Raw genomic sequence first — 16,839 nt, forward strand, 5'->3', positions numbered from 1 at the left:
TAGCATTCAAATGAAGGTAGTCCGCTCAACCAATTAAAAAGTAGCAAGTGGGTGGGGCCTTAGTCCGCCTCCCGGAGGAAAGTTTGTATTCATTGTTAAAAAAAGAAGACAGCGGCGGAAGCCTTCCAACCGAGCCAGGCTATAAACGCGTGTAGTAGGAACTCTGCTCTGGAGGGCGCGTTTCTGTTGTTTTCTACCGGTATGTTATATTGATAAGCTTCGAGCGTGTTATATTTTAGGCTGCGGACTAAGCGGGCAGTATTGATGTGTTAAACACGGCCCAAGTGTTTTAGCAGTATCTTCTCAATTGTGATGCAAACGTGAAACTAGCTGCTACTCTCATTACAGGCAGAGAAAATGCATTGTAAAGGGCTTGTGTTTTCCCCAGGTGATACAATAAAACCTGATTTTATTGCTGAGGTCCCGAGTAGCTGCAAGTGGTTCTGCTACGCTGTGTTTCCTTTAAATAAGTCTCTAAATGCGTTGCGTGTTAATTAAAAACAGCGGCCAAAAAGAAAGGGAGCAAAAAGGTATTGTGTGCGGCTGTTTTTTTTAAAGTCATGCAAGGAAGGATGAGAAGTGAAGAAGCTGTGAGGCATGGTTTGGCTATGAGAACTTATTCTTTTCTTCGTGCAAGAAGTCCTGTAGAAAAACTGCTTTTACTTAGTTAAAAAAAAAAGTCTGATAAATAACAAATAGCGTTAGCAAAATTGGCAAAATTTTGTTAGCAAAATTGGGTGTGTTGTCCTGTGATGAGAGGGGAAACTGCATGCTAGTGATAGTTTTAAATGTATGGTGGCATGGCCTGTCGTTTATAACTATTCTCTTTCCAGGGTGATACTGGTTTCAGGTAAAATATTTCCAGATAGAACTTAGGGAAGTCTTTTAAATAAAACTGGTATGAAGTGGCTCATTAATCCAGCACCCAGAAATAGTATATAGAGCAGGGGTAGGCAGCCTGGTGGCCTCCAGATGTTTTAGACTACAACTCCCATCAGCCCCAGCCAACAATGCCAATGGTCGGGTATCTGGGGGTTGTAGCCCAAAACATCTGGAGGGCACTAGGCTGCCTATGTACCTCTGATCCAGAGAAAATCCTGGTATGGGGGAGTGGGAAAGCAAACCAGTATTATATCTATTGTAAAGTTACTAAATTGCAGATGCAGCTTTTTTTAATGGCTTTTTCAGTATTCTCACTTGATTTATCATTACCTATGTTCTCGTGAGCATAAGTAGGTTAAAAGTAGGGGCAAGTTAATCCAACCTTATGCTTATGCAAACGCACATTGATTGCTGCCTCACTGTTAAACTTAGCCTGGTGATCGAGCTTCTGCTCCTATTCCACCCCCCACTCTCCAAAGTCTTTTCTTCCGTGTGATCTTGATCCTTACCACTTCCAGTATCTGTCAAACAGAAACTAGAATGAGCCTATGTCACAGATCTGGTTTGAGGGCTCTGTGCGATAATCTTCGGTGGAGATCTGCACGCTGCAAATGCTGCATGATTTTAACATGAAGCCGCTGAGCAGACAGATGCAAGCGCTTAGGACATGTAGTAGAAAGTTGGAGCTTTACTGAGATGATGGAGAAGAGGACTCTCCAGCAGGGCAACTGCTCTGCTACAGCTAGTGTTCCTGAGAGCGCAGCACTAGCATAAATGATCCGTCAATGCTGGGAAAGTCCTTGCTCAAGGGTGTACATCTAGTTAGCAAATGTGAAGCTATTGATGCGTTCCTTCCATCAGCCAGGGCCAGCCAAAGCATGAGACAAGCTGCGTGGGTAGTGAATGTGGGGTGCGCTGCAACTGCGGGGCATCAAGTGTTGTTCATAATATGTTTCTTCTTCCCCAGGATGGGCTGACTTAAGTCTTGTGAGGTCTGCTTTCAAAAACAAGCAAGCTAGAAATGGCATGTCTGTGCTTCACCAATGTGTTCTTAAAATGTAAGAACACTCTGAGCACATCCTCAGAGTCTCTTAACTGGAAAAACATAACTAACCTGCATTAAGTGATCCTGTGCATGCCTTGCTAGATCAGACTGAGGCCCAGTTAGCCCAGCATGCTTGGCAAGAATCCCAGCAACCAGCACAGTCATGAGAATTGGGCCAGTGAGCTATTGGTGGATTATGGTCTTCTTTCTGCCCACCCCTGTTCTAGGTCCCAACCTTGCCAGCTGAAGCAGCCTTCCCCAACCTGGTTCCCTCCAGACAGTTTGGACTTCAACTCCCAGCATTCCTGACTATTGACTATGCTGGCTGGGGATGATGGGAGTTGGTGCCCTCAAGATATTTTGGACATCATGTTGGGGGAGGCTGAGCTGGAGTCCCTTGCATCCTTGTTGGGGGTAGTGCAACCTAAAATCAACTTCTCTAGGAATCCTGTGTGTATTGCAGATTCCTGGTGCCACCTTGAAGGCGTTCCCCTTTCTGGAGACAAAGGGGGATGACCAGGTTACTGTGGGTGGAAGCCCATGGGCAGGGGGAGACGAGACCAAGTGGGCTGAGTAGAGGAGATGGTGACATGGCCTTTGAATCATAAGCAGCAAAGAGGCTAAGGCAGTCTCCCCCAACCTGATGCCATCCAGATGCCGTCCATTGGGAGTCAGAAATCCTTGTCGATCTACTGCAGATCCCGTGAGAGATCTAACATCCTGATCTACCTTCTGCTTACCCCTGCTGTTCCCATTACCCATCTTATCCTCACAACAGCCGTATGAGGTAGGTTAGGCCGAGAGAGAGTGACAGGGCAAGAGAGCTTCCTAGCTGTGTAGGGATCTGAACTGCACTCTTACCAGTCCTCTTCTGACACTCTAACCACTATATGACACTGCCCCAAATGGGACAGGTGCATTTAGATGAAGAACACTAACATGGATGGATGCTTTACCATGGCTTGAAGACTCCTTCTCTGATGTGATTGCAGATAATTTCCTGCTGTTGCTGCCTGGCCGCCAATGAATGCCAAGCAGTAGGAGACTGATTTCTCTTTGATAAGCTTGGAGGAACTTGGAGGACTGATGAATCTTGTCTTATGATCCTTTCACAGCTGCTTCCCTGCCCCCTCCACACTCCATTGCAGCTAGTTCCTTAGACCTGCATGCTGAGGGACCTTCCCTTCCCTGCATGGACCATGTCAGAAATAGCCGATCACCCTCTCTGTGAGAAGTTTGAGGCCAATGTTTTTGCCAAGAGCCGGTGCCAGAACTGTTTCCGAACTGTCGCTGCTCACCAGCGTGGTAACCAGGTGAGCGTACCATTTAATCAGTGTTTCATGCAGGGGTGGGGGGTTTACTGGGGGCGGGGAGTGATCAAGTGGAACCAATGAAAATTTCCTAGGGGAGGGCATGATAATGGAGGCAATTTTCCTGGTGCTCCAGCTTTAAATGATCAAGGGTAGAACCCTGAGAAATTTGGCAATTTGATGCCAGGGAGTTGGCAGAGTGAGGAAGTTGCCCCGGGTGGAGGGGGGGCAGTGGCTGGAGCAGCCCCACCCCGGCCAGGCCCATTGTTGGAAGACAGAACTGTACGGCTGCCATTCAGCCTATCCTGCTTCCCTTAAGCTAGCCTTCCCAAACCTGGTGCCATCCAGATGTTTTGGACAACAACTTGCAGAATTCCTGACCATTGGCTGTGCTGGTTGGGGATGTTGGGAGTTGTAGTCCTAAGCTAGCCTGCTGCCCTTGGTGCAGTGGAGGATGCTGTCCTGTTGTCAGTGCTTGAAGTAAGATTTGACTGCCAGTCCAGTTGGCATCTGTACATAGAATTGGGGTAGGAGGCACCCCATCTTGTCTTTTGCCTCAAGCAGCAAAATGTCCTGGACCAATCTTGGGGCAGAGCATGGCGGAAAGTGCCAGAGCACTGTGTGTGTGTGTGTGGGGGGGTGTATTTGGGGTCGGCTAGAACATCACGGCAGTGGGTGTGGTAAGAGAGCTGAATGAATGGGATCAGAGTGCAACTGTGAAATGATTTTGTAGCCAAGGTGACTGAGATGGTTGAAGGTGTGTAGATTCAAGGTTGTGATCATGAGGGAGGTTTTTCAGGGAGCCCTCAGAAATCAGGTGTGGCCTTCAGTATAGCACAGGTCCCTGCTGCATGGGTATTGCCAGAAGAGGAATGTTGATCATAGGAACCTGCAACCAGTACCTTTATTAGGACCCATTAAAATTCCACAGAAATGTGCAAGGTTTTGAGTGCTTCAGGACTCTTCATCAGGCTAGGTGATACAAAAAGCAGGGGATGGGGGAAGAAACAGCAAAGTTCAAATATTTGGCCAGATGTGGTGGCCATGAGGTCTATAGTTTAGGTAGACCCAGTTCCAAAATGGAGATGGCAGTCTGAATGAATTAGTCAGTGGTAGGTGTTGCCGGTATCAGATTATACTTAGCAGTGCATTTTGGGATAGAGAAGCAGTGATTGAACTCCATTTCTGAAAACACATTATTATTAACCTTGTTATGGTTCATAATTAACAACCAGTATGGAAACATGTCTGAGTAACAGCTGAATTTCCAAAATGGGAGATCCAACATTTTCTCCTTTCTTGTTCCCAGCAACCCCACGGGCAACTCCAGGTCTGTCCTTGTAACCATCACATGACCTGCAGAGCCTAACTTGAGTATCTGCAGACCCCTCCTCCCCCACTTCATCTTGGGACTCCGAACATGCAGACATGGCAATTTCATCATCAAGTCAGGTTTTTCGTCTCCCCACCCTGCACCCGCCCCTGTCTCGGCAAACCTGCTTTTTGTAACGTCTTGTCTGATGAAGAGATCTGGTGATCTTGAAGGCTTGCATAGTTTTTGTGATCTTTTGGTTGGCCTAGTAAGGGTATTATTTTAAAATGGATTTTGGAGTGAATCTTCCGTGGTAACAGCCTGTGTGGTTTAATGGCTTGTCTCGGATCTGAAGAACTGGGGGAATATCTCAACTCTGCCATAGACTTGCAGGGTGACTTGGAGTAAGCTGCTGTCTTCCGGCCTCTGCCCACATCTTCTCTTCCCTACTTGTGGGCCCTACCCCACAGTCATTGATCCTAACATCTTGACAAATAGGCAACCTGGTGATGGCCCCCTCTTCCACAGGTCACTCCGAATCCATCACTTGGGAAGGCTGGCTATGCTCCCGCTTAGCATCTCTCCCCAGATTAATTACATCGGATTATGTTCTCATTGTAATTCCTTTGGCTTTTATTTACCTGTGCAGTATAAGCGAGGCTCAAACTGTAGAGCCGCCTTCCCCAACCTGGTGCCCCTCCCCCATGTTTTGGACTTCCCCAGCCATCATGGCCACTAGTCAGGAATCCTGGGAGTTGTAGGCCAAAACATCTAGAGGGTGCCAGGTTGGGGAAGGCTGCCATGGAGCGAGGAGGGCTGAATTTCCAATAATAAGGCTATTTTTAAAACAGTTATGAAGAAGTGGGAATTTTGGCAAGTGCAGCTTTTCTCACCCCTGCAGCACTGTGATGTGACGAGTTGCCCCCTTTGAATGCTGCAGCGTTGAAAAGTTGATTTTTCCCTGCCATCGAGCATACTTAAGGCAATAGACCTGGCCTTTGCCTGGTTCCTCCATTTTCCTACTCTAGGGTATCCCAAGAAGGCTGAGGAGTGGTTTCTGTAATCTGAGCATCTCTGCAGCACAGTGATAGCTTCCTTTGCTGTCATGCAAAGAAAGAGAAATTCCCCAAACAAGATGGTTGAGATGCTATTTGCAAATGCTGGCTCTGAATGCAAGCACAGGGACTGGTAGATACTGTGTTAATGAGATACTAAGGGTTCTGGCAGGAGGTGTAAAAGATTGCAAATGAGGTCTTGGTGGCTGCTGTGTAGAGCAGTTAGCGGACTACACAGAAGCTCTGTGTCTTTTACAGTAGCATGGCAGTTGGCAATTCAGCAGGTGAAGCTTTCCAATTGTTTTATGTAACACTATTCATGTGCATGGCACTTTAGAGTCCCTGTCCCAAAGAGCTTGCAATCCTAAAATTCAACAGTGGGGGAGACAGCCCTAACTTGCATAGGAAGCTGCCTTGTAGCAAGTTATACCATTGGTTCATTTAGCTCAGTTTTCGCTCCTGCACTCTGGCAGCATCTCTCCAGGATTTCCCAGTCCTACCTGCAGATGCTGGGGATCGAACCTGGGACATTGTGCATGCAGAGCGGGTGTTCTTTCACTGACTGATCTATGGCCTCTCCCCTAAGAGATATGTTAATGAAATGCTTGTTCGCTGAAAAAATAATAACATGCATGCTGCATCTCATACCTAAATTTAGCCCTGCCTTTGGTTACTCAGGGTGTGACTTTCCTTTTGCCTTGGTTTCTCCCATCCTGCAATCTTTTATCTTTTTTTCTTTTTAATGCTGGAATGGCTATCTTACAACGAGCAAAGGAGTATGGATGTTATAATATTAAATACTCTAGCTGTTGCTGCTCAAAAGCGCAGAGAAGAAATAACTGCAAATCACCTGCACTGGTTTCATTATTGCCTTTCCTGAGAGGCTCAGAACTAATGCTTGTTCTTCCAGTGCTAATGCAAATGAGTACAATCTTATGCGTGTCTACTCAAAAGTAAGTCTTAAGTAAGGTTCAATGGACCTTACTGCAAAGTAAGTGGGTATAGCAGGGGTGGGGAATGCATGGCCTTCCAGATGACAATGTACTACAACTCCCATCATTCTTCACCATTGGCTATGCTGGTAAGAGATAATGGGAGCCTCAGTCCAACAGCACCTAGAAGGGCAAATGTCCCCTGCGCCTGGTGTATAGGATTGCAGCTGTACGGGGAGTTTGCGACTAGGAAAGTGTAACTGCGATGGAATTTCTAATAGTGACAGGTCAAGTCCCACTGCTTTACATTCAAGACCCTCAATTCTGGAGCAGATGATAAAGCAATCCATCTGTAAGCACCTTGAAAACAATGCAGTGATTACTTGAAGCCAACATGGATTTGTCAAAAACAAGTCCTGCCAGATGAAACTGATCTCATTTTTTGATCAGGTAACCTCCCTTGTAGACCGTGGGTATGCTATAGACATCATATACCTCGACTTCAGCAAAGCTTTCGATGAAGTGCCCCATGATATCCTGATGAGCAAACTAGCTCAAAGTGGGCTAGATGAAACAACGATCCGGTGGATCCACAGTTGGCTACAGAATCGGACTCAAAGAGTGCTTATCAATGGGACCTTCTCAAACTGGGGAGAGGTAACGAGTGGGGTACCACAGGGCTCAGTCCTGGGCCCAGTGCTCTTCAACATTTTTATTAATGACTTTGAGGAGGAGGTGCAGGGAATGCTGATCAAATTTGCAGATGACACAAAATTGGGCAGGATAACTAATACTTTGGAAGACAGAAACAAAATTCAAAGTGCTCTTGATAGACTGGAGCGCTGGGCAGAAAACAACAGAATGACATTTAATAGGGATAAATGCCAAGTTCTGCACCTAGGAAAAAGAAACCAAATACACAGTTACAAGATGGGGGATACGTGGCTCAACCACACTACAAGCGAGAAGGATCTTGGAATTGTTGTTGATCACAAGCTGAATATGAGCCAACAATGTGATGTGGCTGCAAAAAAAGCAAATGCTCTTTTGGGCTGCATTCATAGAAGCATCGCTTCCAAATCCCAGGAAGCACTAGTTCCCCTCTACTCAGCACTGGTTAGGCCTCATCTGGAGTACTGTGTCCAGTTCTGGGCACCACACTTGAAGAAGGATGCAGACAAGCTGGAGAGGGTTCAGAGAAAGGCAACAAAGATGATCAGGGGACTGGAAACAAAGCCCTATGAAGAGAGCCTGAAAGAACTGGGCATGTTTAGCCTTGAGAAGAGAACACTGAGGGGAGATATGATAGCGCTCTTCAAGTACTTGAAAGGTTGTCACAGAGAGGAAGGCCGGCATCTCTTCTCGATCCTCCCAGAGTGCAGGACACGGAATAATGGGCTCCAGTTACAGGAAGCCAGATTCCAGCTGAACATCAGGAGAAACTTCCTGACTGTTAGAGCAATACGACAACAGAACCAATTACCCAGGGAGGTGGTGGGCTCTCCCACACTGGAGGCATTCAAGACGAGGCTAGACAGCCATCTGTCAGGGATGCTCTGACTTGGATTCCTGCATTGAGCAGGGGGTTAGACTCGATGGCCTTGTAGGCCCCTTCCAACCCTACTATTCTATGATTCTATGAATCCTTTTACAATTTTGACAGGAAACCATAAGACTGAATAGACTGTGATCAGAATTACATTGCCTTCTCTTAGGCCAGGATTGAGGCTGCATCTACATTGCAAACATTGTAAATCTGGTTTCAAGCCTGTTTTACTGTCTTGGTTCCATGAGAAACCCTGGGAATTCTTATGACAGGGAAAATAGTAAGAATTACCTTTATGAGTTCTCTAGGGTATTTTCAGATGAGGCATTTATCATGTGATTACCCTGCCTCATCCACAGAATTTTACAGATATCCAGATGTTATCTTCCACTGTCGAACTCTCTCATGTTTTCCCACCATTTCTGTCTTTTTTCTTTCTGAAAAAAAAATCAGTTAAGGAGGAAAAGATGGAATAGCTCCACAGCGCCTTTTGACTGCTAGTGCTAGGACCTCTCAGTTTGGGAGTACCTTTAGTCCCCTTGCAGAACTTTGTTTCCTAGGATTTGGTGATGGGGAGAGAGACATTTTGATGGCAAATCCAGTGGAGACTGGTGGCTCCAATGTCAGTGGGGCAGTGAATCCACTCCAGGTTTCAGCCAGAACTCTAAAGGAGCTATCCAAGCACCTTGGACAGTCCCTTTAGAATTCTAACTAGTTCTGGCTCAAACCCAGAGCGGATTCACCGCTCCACTGACACCAGAGCCACCAACCTCCACTGGGCAAATCCCTCCTAAATGTATGAATAGTGGCAACCTGTGAACGCTGTTTCATATTGCTGCTTTTACTTCTGCTGTGCCCTCTAGGATACAGACATCATGGGCATTACAACACTGGATCAACATCTCTTCTTTAGCAAGTGTTTGCCTCTCAAATGTGGCAGGATTGAAAAGGCTGGAGTGAGTCACCTGTTGGCTCCTGACCCACTCCCTGGCTGGGCAGGTGTAAACTCCATCTCTCCCTATGGGGTGCCAGCTGGTGTCCTGTTAACAAAGGGTTTCGTGTTGTTCATTGTTTGCTGGGCTAGATCAGCCTCAGATTATGAAATAGTAATGAGGTTCCCTCTCTCCCCACTCCTGGCCCTCTAGAATTTCCTCCTGGCTCGCCTGCGATCTGCTCCAAGCCTTTTCCCCACCCCACCCCAGCTTGAGCAGGACAATGGAGGGGAAGTGGAGGTGCTGACAGCCCGCCTGCTAGGGACCCTCCCTTGGGTGACACTACCCTGCTGAGGTAACTGGGCTGGGGAGAAGGCAGGAGGGGGTGGCTGGAGGGGATGATTCTCTCTAGCTTGCCAGGGCAACAGGGAAGCTCTTAAAGGGACAGGCGGGGTTGAGGTTCCACTCTGAATCTAAGCAGGGGAAGTGTCTGCTCTTTTCTCACTCTCTCTCTCTCTGCTTCCAGAGTCTTTTTCTCCCCAGCAGTGGAGCGCAGGCAATACGCAGGGCTTCCCATTCTGGGGTTCAGCTCTGATCAAGCCTCCAAAAGTGCTTTTCCCCCCATGCTGCATGTTGAGTTGAGTGGGAGGGGTGGTGATCCGACCCAAAGACTTGCAGGATTGGATGAAGGGTGGCCGTCTAGCTTGACCTCCTGCAAAAAAAGAGAAGGGTTTTCTGTATTTGGCCTCTCTACTTTAGGTGAGCAGAACCTTAGGCCTGGGGGTCAGATCTGGCCCTCCTGGGGGCTGGCCCTCCAGGGTTCACCAGATGGCCATGCCCCCTTCACCTGGCCCTACTCCTGACTACTGATCGTTTGGTGGTTTCCCAGCTCTGATACAGTTCCCCCCCCCCCCGCATTCTAAAAGGCTGAAATGCCTCTCCTAAGGCTGAGTTCCTGGCAGAAAAAGCTTTAAGCAAAAATATGCTGTCATTTTTGGTATGTTGGCCCCACCCCTTTTGCCCCACCTACCACTAGCAGGTGGCCCCCAAGAGCTTCTCTGAAATGGAATGTGGCCCTTGGGCTGAAAGAGGTTCAGCACCCCTCCTCTCTCTGGTTAGCTTGTGCCATCTGGACCAGGAGTGGGCAGAAGCTGGATCTCCAGGTGTTTTGGCCTTCAACTCCCAGAAGCCCCTGCCAGCTTGGCCAACAGTCAGGAGCGTTGGGAGTTGCAGTCAAAAACATCTGGAGACCAGCTTTCTGCCCACCCCTGCTCTAGATGATCCTGTGCCACAGTAAGAGAGCAGAAACTAATGAGTCGCACCATGTTGGAGGAGCTGTAAAGCCAGTTAGGGTTCCATAAACAGGTGCAAACTGTTGCCAAGGGAGACACAATCTCTTTCTAGTGCATACCGGGATTGTGACAGCACAAGTGTCAAGATGGGTATTTCCCGCCCTCTCCGCCATCTGGTTCATGCAGTGCAGAAGGCATTGCCCTCCGCAGCATAGGCTCTTGATTGATAGTGCTGGAGATCAGTTGGGATAACAACGCTATTTATATTTTTGCTTTGCAAGCTTTTTGGTTCAGGCCCTCGTAAAGTATGCCTCGGGCTTGTGTGTGAATGTTACTTTAAAATGAATACGGGCTTAATCTTGACAAATGGGAAGGCTCCCAAGTTTGGTGCAGGGTTGCTCAGTGTGCCATAGTCTGAGAACCACTGCTTTAGAATGGGGTAGGAATCTCGGAAGCTAAGCAGGGTCAGCCCTGGGTAGTACTTGGATGGGAGACCGCCTGGGAATCAGGCTTCCTGCATTGAGCAGGGGGTTGGACTCTATGACACTGTCTTAGGAATCCTTGAAAACTCTGACCCAGGGGCCAAATTTCACTCTCGAGTATCCACCAGATGGCCATGCCACCTTCCCCTGGTTCCATCCCCTTCTCCCAGCCGCCAACTGTTTGGTGATTTCCTGGCTTTTGTGCAGTTTTTCACCCACTCTAAAAGGATGAAATGCCTCTCCAAAGGATGAAATGCCTCTCCAAAGGATGAAATGCCTCTCCAAAGGCTTAGTTACTGGCAGTGAGAGTTTTAGGGTGCAATCCTATGGGCTGCACCCTCAATTATAAGAAGCCCCCGAATTTGGAGGCTTCTGTTCATCCAATGCAGGGCGGGAGGAGCAGTGGAGGCGATCTTTGCCTCCCTGTCCTCCCGCCCTGCATTTTTCATGAAACAGGCCTTTTTGTTTTGGAGGGGGAGGGAAGAAGGCTCATGGGAAAGATTAACTGAAAAATTCTAGGAGGGAGTTCCACAATCAAGGGACTACCACCAAGAAGGCAACATTATATTTGAATATATGCACAAGAGGAAATCACAAAACATTTGGAGATGGGCTTAGCTTAACGTGATATCCTAAGAGTCAAGGAGCTGATTGGACAAATAAATAGTTCTCTTGCCCCAGAGAAGGAGGAGAATCAAACTGAATAGTAGAGGCATCTTCTGTTATTTTCTTAAGCCAGAGATACAGAATGTGTAAGCCATCTTTTCCTGTTAGTACTTTAATTTCTGTTAGTAAATGAATATGTAATCCTTAAACTTACATAGAACTCTCATCAAATGGAATGGAAAGGTGGCTGGGGGAAAATGAGGCAACTTTTTGTTCTAATCTCTGCTGCTCAAAGCAGCCTCTGTCTCTCCCCTGAGCACTGCAGAAGGTGCAATAGGGTGCTGTTGGTCCATCATCTGTTGGCTCCCATTTCCTTTGACAGGAATTGGAGGAACCGACAGTGAAAACTCCTGACTGTGTTGCTGGTACCAACGAATCTGGGCCCTGTGACCCATGGGACCCCTTGTGCATTTTAGTGCCACAGTGTGAGCTCTACGTATGCGTGGACTCGGAGGACAGAACTGAGAGGTAAGTACTGCATTTGGGGGTTGGGGGAGGAGAAGATATTCTATTTGTTTCACTTATTTATTTCTAGAATTTATACCCTGACCTTCAATGGCTTATCGCCAGGCTAAAGATTCTCAGCAGGGGAGGCCCTAGTCTACCTGCCAGCAGCTGGTGCCCTAGGCGAACCATGCAGTCGGCACCCCACCTCCAAACCCAAAGGGCAGATCAAGGTTGAGGCTTTTGGTAATCTGGGAAACATTTTGCCCCTATTTTCGTTTGATGAAGAGGCAACCCACCCACCCTGCATCTTTGGAAGCAGAACTATTATCATTTATAATAAAACACACCCCAAATGGTTTTTTTTTTTTACTAAGCACAGTATCAGCACAGAGGGTCTGATAAATACAACAAAGAAGACAAGCACAGCTGTCCACTCTGCGAGGGAACAAAAGTCCCATCCACAACGCCCAAGGGAGGTCCCTGGAAGAAGGGTCCCAGCTGCATCCTTGGGGCGATATGGCCCACGAGGCACCACCAGCCTCTAGGCTTAGGCCTCTGAGGGCAAAGGAAATGGCTGCTCTCGGGGGAGCCCCTCACTCCCTGCCTCCAACACAGAGTAGCAGCAGAGCAGGAGGCTATCCCGCGTTGTCTGAGGGAGGACTGGGCCCCAAGGGCAGGCAGGTGGGCGGCCTGACTTAGCCCCACCATCAACCCCAGCTGGTCCCTTGCTCACCTCCACAACCTCAGTCATATTCCCTCTGCACACACACGGGAATTGAAATAATGACATCTTTATTATTTTATTTGTATTTTTAATTATATTTTTCCCCTCAAAATTGGTTCCCCACTTGACTTGGCGCCCAAGGTGACCACCTAGTTTGCCTATGTGGATGGGCCGCCCCGATTCTTATGCCCAGAGGCCAAATCTAGCGTGCTTGGTATTCCAATCTGGCCCTCCTGGGTTCCCCAGATGGTCCCACCCCCTTTCCCTGGCTCTGCCGCCTTTCCCACAACCACTGATCATTTAGTGCAGGGGCGTTCAGCTTGTGGCCCTCCACGTGTTTTGGCCTACAACTCCCATCAGCCCTAGCCAGCATAGCCAACGGTGGTGTTTTCAAGGGTTCAAAGCACTCTAGAATTCATCATAGGTCCCAGGGCATAGTCTGAAGGCATGTGTGGCAGCCGCCTCGCTGAAGCTAAGCAAGTTTGGGTCTGGTCAGCACTTGGAGGGGAGACCCCTGGGAACCACATGTAGCCACCCTGAATTCTATGATGGAAGAAAGGTGGGATATAAATGTAATAAATAAATAAAATCATTACAGCTACACTGAATGTTAAGTCCATATTATTATACCCATCTGGCAGATGTGGGGACCGAGGTTCAGAAGTAGTTGGTTTGCGTAAGGCCACCTAATGAGTTCATGGCAGAAGTAAGATTCAAAACAAAGACTTCCTGACATGTTTTGGCATTTGGCCCTGCCCCCTTTGCCTTAGGCCCCACCCACCACTAGAACGTGGCCCCCAAGAACTTCTCTGGAATGGAATTCGGCCCATAGGCTGAAAGAGGTTCTGCACCCCTGATTTAACTAATGTCGCCACTGACTCCAAGGCAGGGTTGAACCTTCTAAGCTACTTTCTGCTAGGAGCACAGCACTTAGCTCAGCGCTCACACCTGAGAGGTTGGGTGATTGTCAATTGTTCGTGTTTTGCCTGCCCCATAGCTGGCAGGAAAGCTTGGAGTACACCCAGCTCAGCTGCACAGCTGACGAAGAATCTGAAGAAGCCGCTACCTGTCCTAGCGCCACCACTGCCATCCCTGGTGTTGAGACGGACGCCAGTGCCACGCTCAGCAGGGTAAGATGGAAGTGTGTGTGCTCTTCTCTTAGCAGCCTACTGATCCCCCACTTTTTAAAGCAGGGGTGGGCAATGTGTAACCTCTGCTGCTCACTGCAGTCCCCCCCCACCCCAAAATGTAATAATTTTTTTACCAAAACGAATGGCATCCATAGCGGGTGTGGAGCACCAAAAGAGTTAAAGTTAGCTTGTAAACAAGCTAAATTTAACCATAGTAGCTCTCCGTAGCATTATAGAAAAGTTTACTGCTGGGTTTGGTGGCAAACCAGTGATTTCACTCCTTTCTCAATTTTGGGGGGTGGGGTGGGGGTCCTGGGGGTGGGGGAAAATGGACACCAGACCTCCTGAAGTTGCCCAGCCCTATTTTAAAGGAAAGAATTCTTCACTTTGAATTTCTGTAGGTGCCGTGAAAGCACCCTTGCCTTTTAGTTTGCCAAATAAAGTGAAGTGGAACTTGTGCATCATCTTAAAGGAACTGGCTCTTCTACTGGGGATCTAGCATTTCTGCCTTATATGGTTTATGTGACACCCCAGTTCGTAACCTGGGGTTCTCCTAGACTATTTGTAGAAGGGCAAGTGGTGTCTGTGGCTAGGAGTGCCTTTTACCAGCTTAGGCTTGTATGCCAGCTACGGCCCCATCTAGAGAGATCAGACTTTGCCTGTGTTATGCATGCTTTAGCCACACTACTGTAGTGCACTCTGCCGGGGGCTGCCCTTGAAGATGGTCTGGAAACTTCAGCTAGTACAGAATACAGCTGCCTGGCTGTTGGCATGGGCTGGGTGACAGGAAAATATGATACCAATTCTGTATCAGCTGTGCTGCATTTCCAGGCCCAATTCAAAGTGCTGTTTTTGGCCTATAAAACCATAAATAGTTTGGATCCAGCTTACTTGAAGGGCTGCCTACACCCATACGTACCTGTCTTCCCATTAAGGTCTGCTTTAGGGGCCCCACTCATAGGCCTGCTGGGAAGATCTGTTTGGTTGGCAGTCATAGGGGGTTAAGCATTTTTAGTGGTGGCCCTCAGCTTGCTTGAGCTCCCTGCCCACTGAGGTATGTACAGCTTGAATGCTGCCACTTTTTAAGTGGGTTTTTAAAATCTCTTTGTCCAGGTTGCTTTCTCATAAGTTAGCATGAGTGCACTCTCTTTCACACATTTTAAAACTGATGAGCTACTTAAAGGATTGGGTATTCTCATTTATTTAGGAACGCTTTGCTGGTTTTTAACTGACCTATGTTGTTGAATTGGATTTTGTGCTGCTGTCTGTGGTGTGTGTGTGTGTGAATTTTGGTTTTCTAAAATCTGTTGTGAGCTGCTTTGTAAGAGCTATGTCCTGAAAGGCAGCCTATAAATATTCCTATAAATGAAATAAATAAATGTGCCTCTCTGCAGGGCTTTTCAGTGATTTGATGCAAAGTTCCTCCCCCCCCTGCCCCCCCTAGGACTGGGAAATGACCAGGCTCCTTGACAACATTTTGGGATCTGACAAAGGAGACATGATGTACTGTGTAGGCCAGAAGCACGAGGTATGCCCTGAAAACCTACACTCTGAGAGACCCAGATGGGCTGAGACAGCGTCATCTGGAAGAACAGAGTCCTGGAGTTGTCTGAAAGCAGGTATGTTTTCGCCACAGATACCGTGTTTTTAAGGAACGCTCCACCCCTTAGGGAAGAATTGCTGCTGCTCCACCAAGGAACACAAATCCAGTGCACAAATTAAATAAGTATGCATACATTCGTGCATTTAATTCTGCTCCTGCCATTTAGATCAGGCCCGGGGAATGTGTGGCCCTCCAGATGTTGTACTACAACTCCCATCAGGCTTTGATTTAGATTCTCAAAAAACCTGAAGTTTTTTAGCCAGGGTTGAGGTGGGAGAGGACAAAAGGGAGAATGAAATAAAGGTAGGAACCAGCATGGAGAGTTGGGGTTAAATGTCCACAGTTGACAGGGAACAGGCAAGGGAAACCCAGAAGTACAGTGAGTGGAACGGCACAGGGTACCAATGGTCCACCCTTCTGACCAATGAAAGCCCAGCCTAGCACTCTTTTTGATGTCTAAGGGCACAATCCTATGCATGTTTAGGCAGAAAAAGTCCTACCTCTCCCAGCATTCCTAGCCAGCATGGCTGGCTGGGGAATGCTGGGAATGGTATCATAGAATCATAGAATAGTAGGGTTGGAAGGGGCCTACAAGGCCATCGAGTCCAACCCCCTGCTCAATGCAGGAATCCAAGTCAGAGCATCCCTGACAAATGGCTGTCCAGCCTCGTCTTGAAGGCCTCCAGTGTGGGAGAGCCCACCGCCTCCCCAGGTAATTGGTTCCATTGTCGTATTGCTCTAACAGTCACGAAGTTTTTCCTGATGTTCAGCCGGAATCTGACTTCCTGTAACTTGAGCCCATGATTCCGTGTCCTGCACTCTGGGATGATCAAGAAGAGATCCTGGCCTTCTTCTCTGTGACAACTTTTCAAGTACTTAAAGAGTGCTATCATATCTCCCCTCAGTCTTCTCTTCTCAAGGCTAAACATGCCCAGTTCTTTCAGGCTCTCTTCATAGGGCTTTGTTTCCAGTCCCCTGATCATCTTTGTTGCCCTCCTCTGAACCCTCTCCAGTTTGTCTGCATCCTTCTTCAAGTGTGGTGCCCAGAACTGGACACAGTACTCCAGATGAGGCCTAACCAGTGCTGAGTAGAGGGGAACTAGTACTTCCCGGGATTTGGAAGCGATGCTTCTATGAATGCAGCCCAAAATAGCATTTGCCTTTTTTGCAGCCACATCACATTGTTGGCTCATATTCAGCTTGTGATCGACAACAATTCCAAAATCCTTCTCGCTTGTAGTGTGGTTGAGCCACGTATCCCCCATCTTGTAACTGTGCATTTGGTTTCTTTTTCCTAGGTGCAGAACTTGGCATTTGTCCCTATTAAATGTCATTCTGTTGTTTTCTGCCCAGCGCTCCAGGCTATCCAGATCACTTTGAATTTTGTTTCTGTCTTCCAAAGTATTAGCTATCCCTCCCAATTTTGTGTCATCTGTAAATTTGATCAGCATTCCCTGCACCTCCTCCTCCAAGTCATTAAT

General features: G+C 47.7%; 1 protein-coding gene across 1 annotated transcript in view; it reads left to right on the forward strand.

The window, feature by feature from the left end:
• The first annotated feature begins 118 nt into the window (after positions 1–118).
• The window catches only part of TRIOBP (TRIO and F-actin binding protein), an 85,017-nt gene continuing 68,296 nt past the window's right edge, over positions 119–16,839 (forward strand). Inside the window, exons 1-5 of the mRNA XM_084809763.1 lie at positions 119–199; positions 3,043–3,240; positions 11,777–11,922; positions 13,623–13,755; positions 15,200–15,374. Coding sequence (XP_084665889.1) covers positions 3,094–3,240; positions 11,777–11,922; positions 13,623–13,755; positions 15,200–15,374 — 601 coding nt within the window. The 5' untranslated portion in view covers positions 119–199; positions 3,043–3,093. The remainder of the gene's footprint in view (positions 200–3,042; positions 3,241–11,776; positions 11,923–13,622; positions 13,756–15,199; positions 15,375–16,839) is intronic.

This window comes from Heloderma suspectum, chromosome 7 (genome assembly GCF_057233095.1).
Source record: "Heloderma suspectum isolate Gila_16-S chromosome 7, 16-S_ref, whole genome shotgun sequence".
NCBI classification, from domain to species: domain Eukaryota; kingdom Metazoa; phylum Chordata; class Lepidosauria; order Squamata; family Helodermatidae; genus Heloderma; species Heloderma suspectum.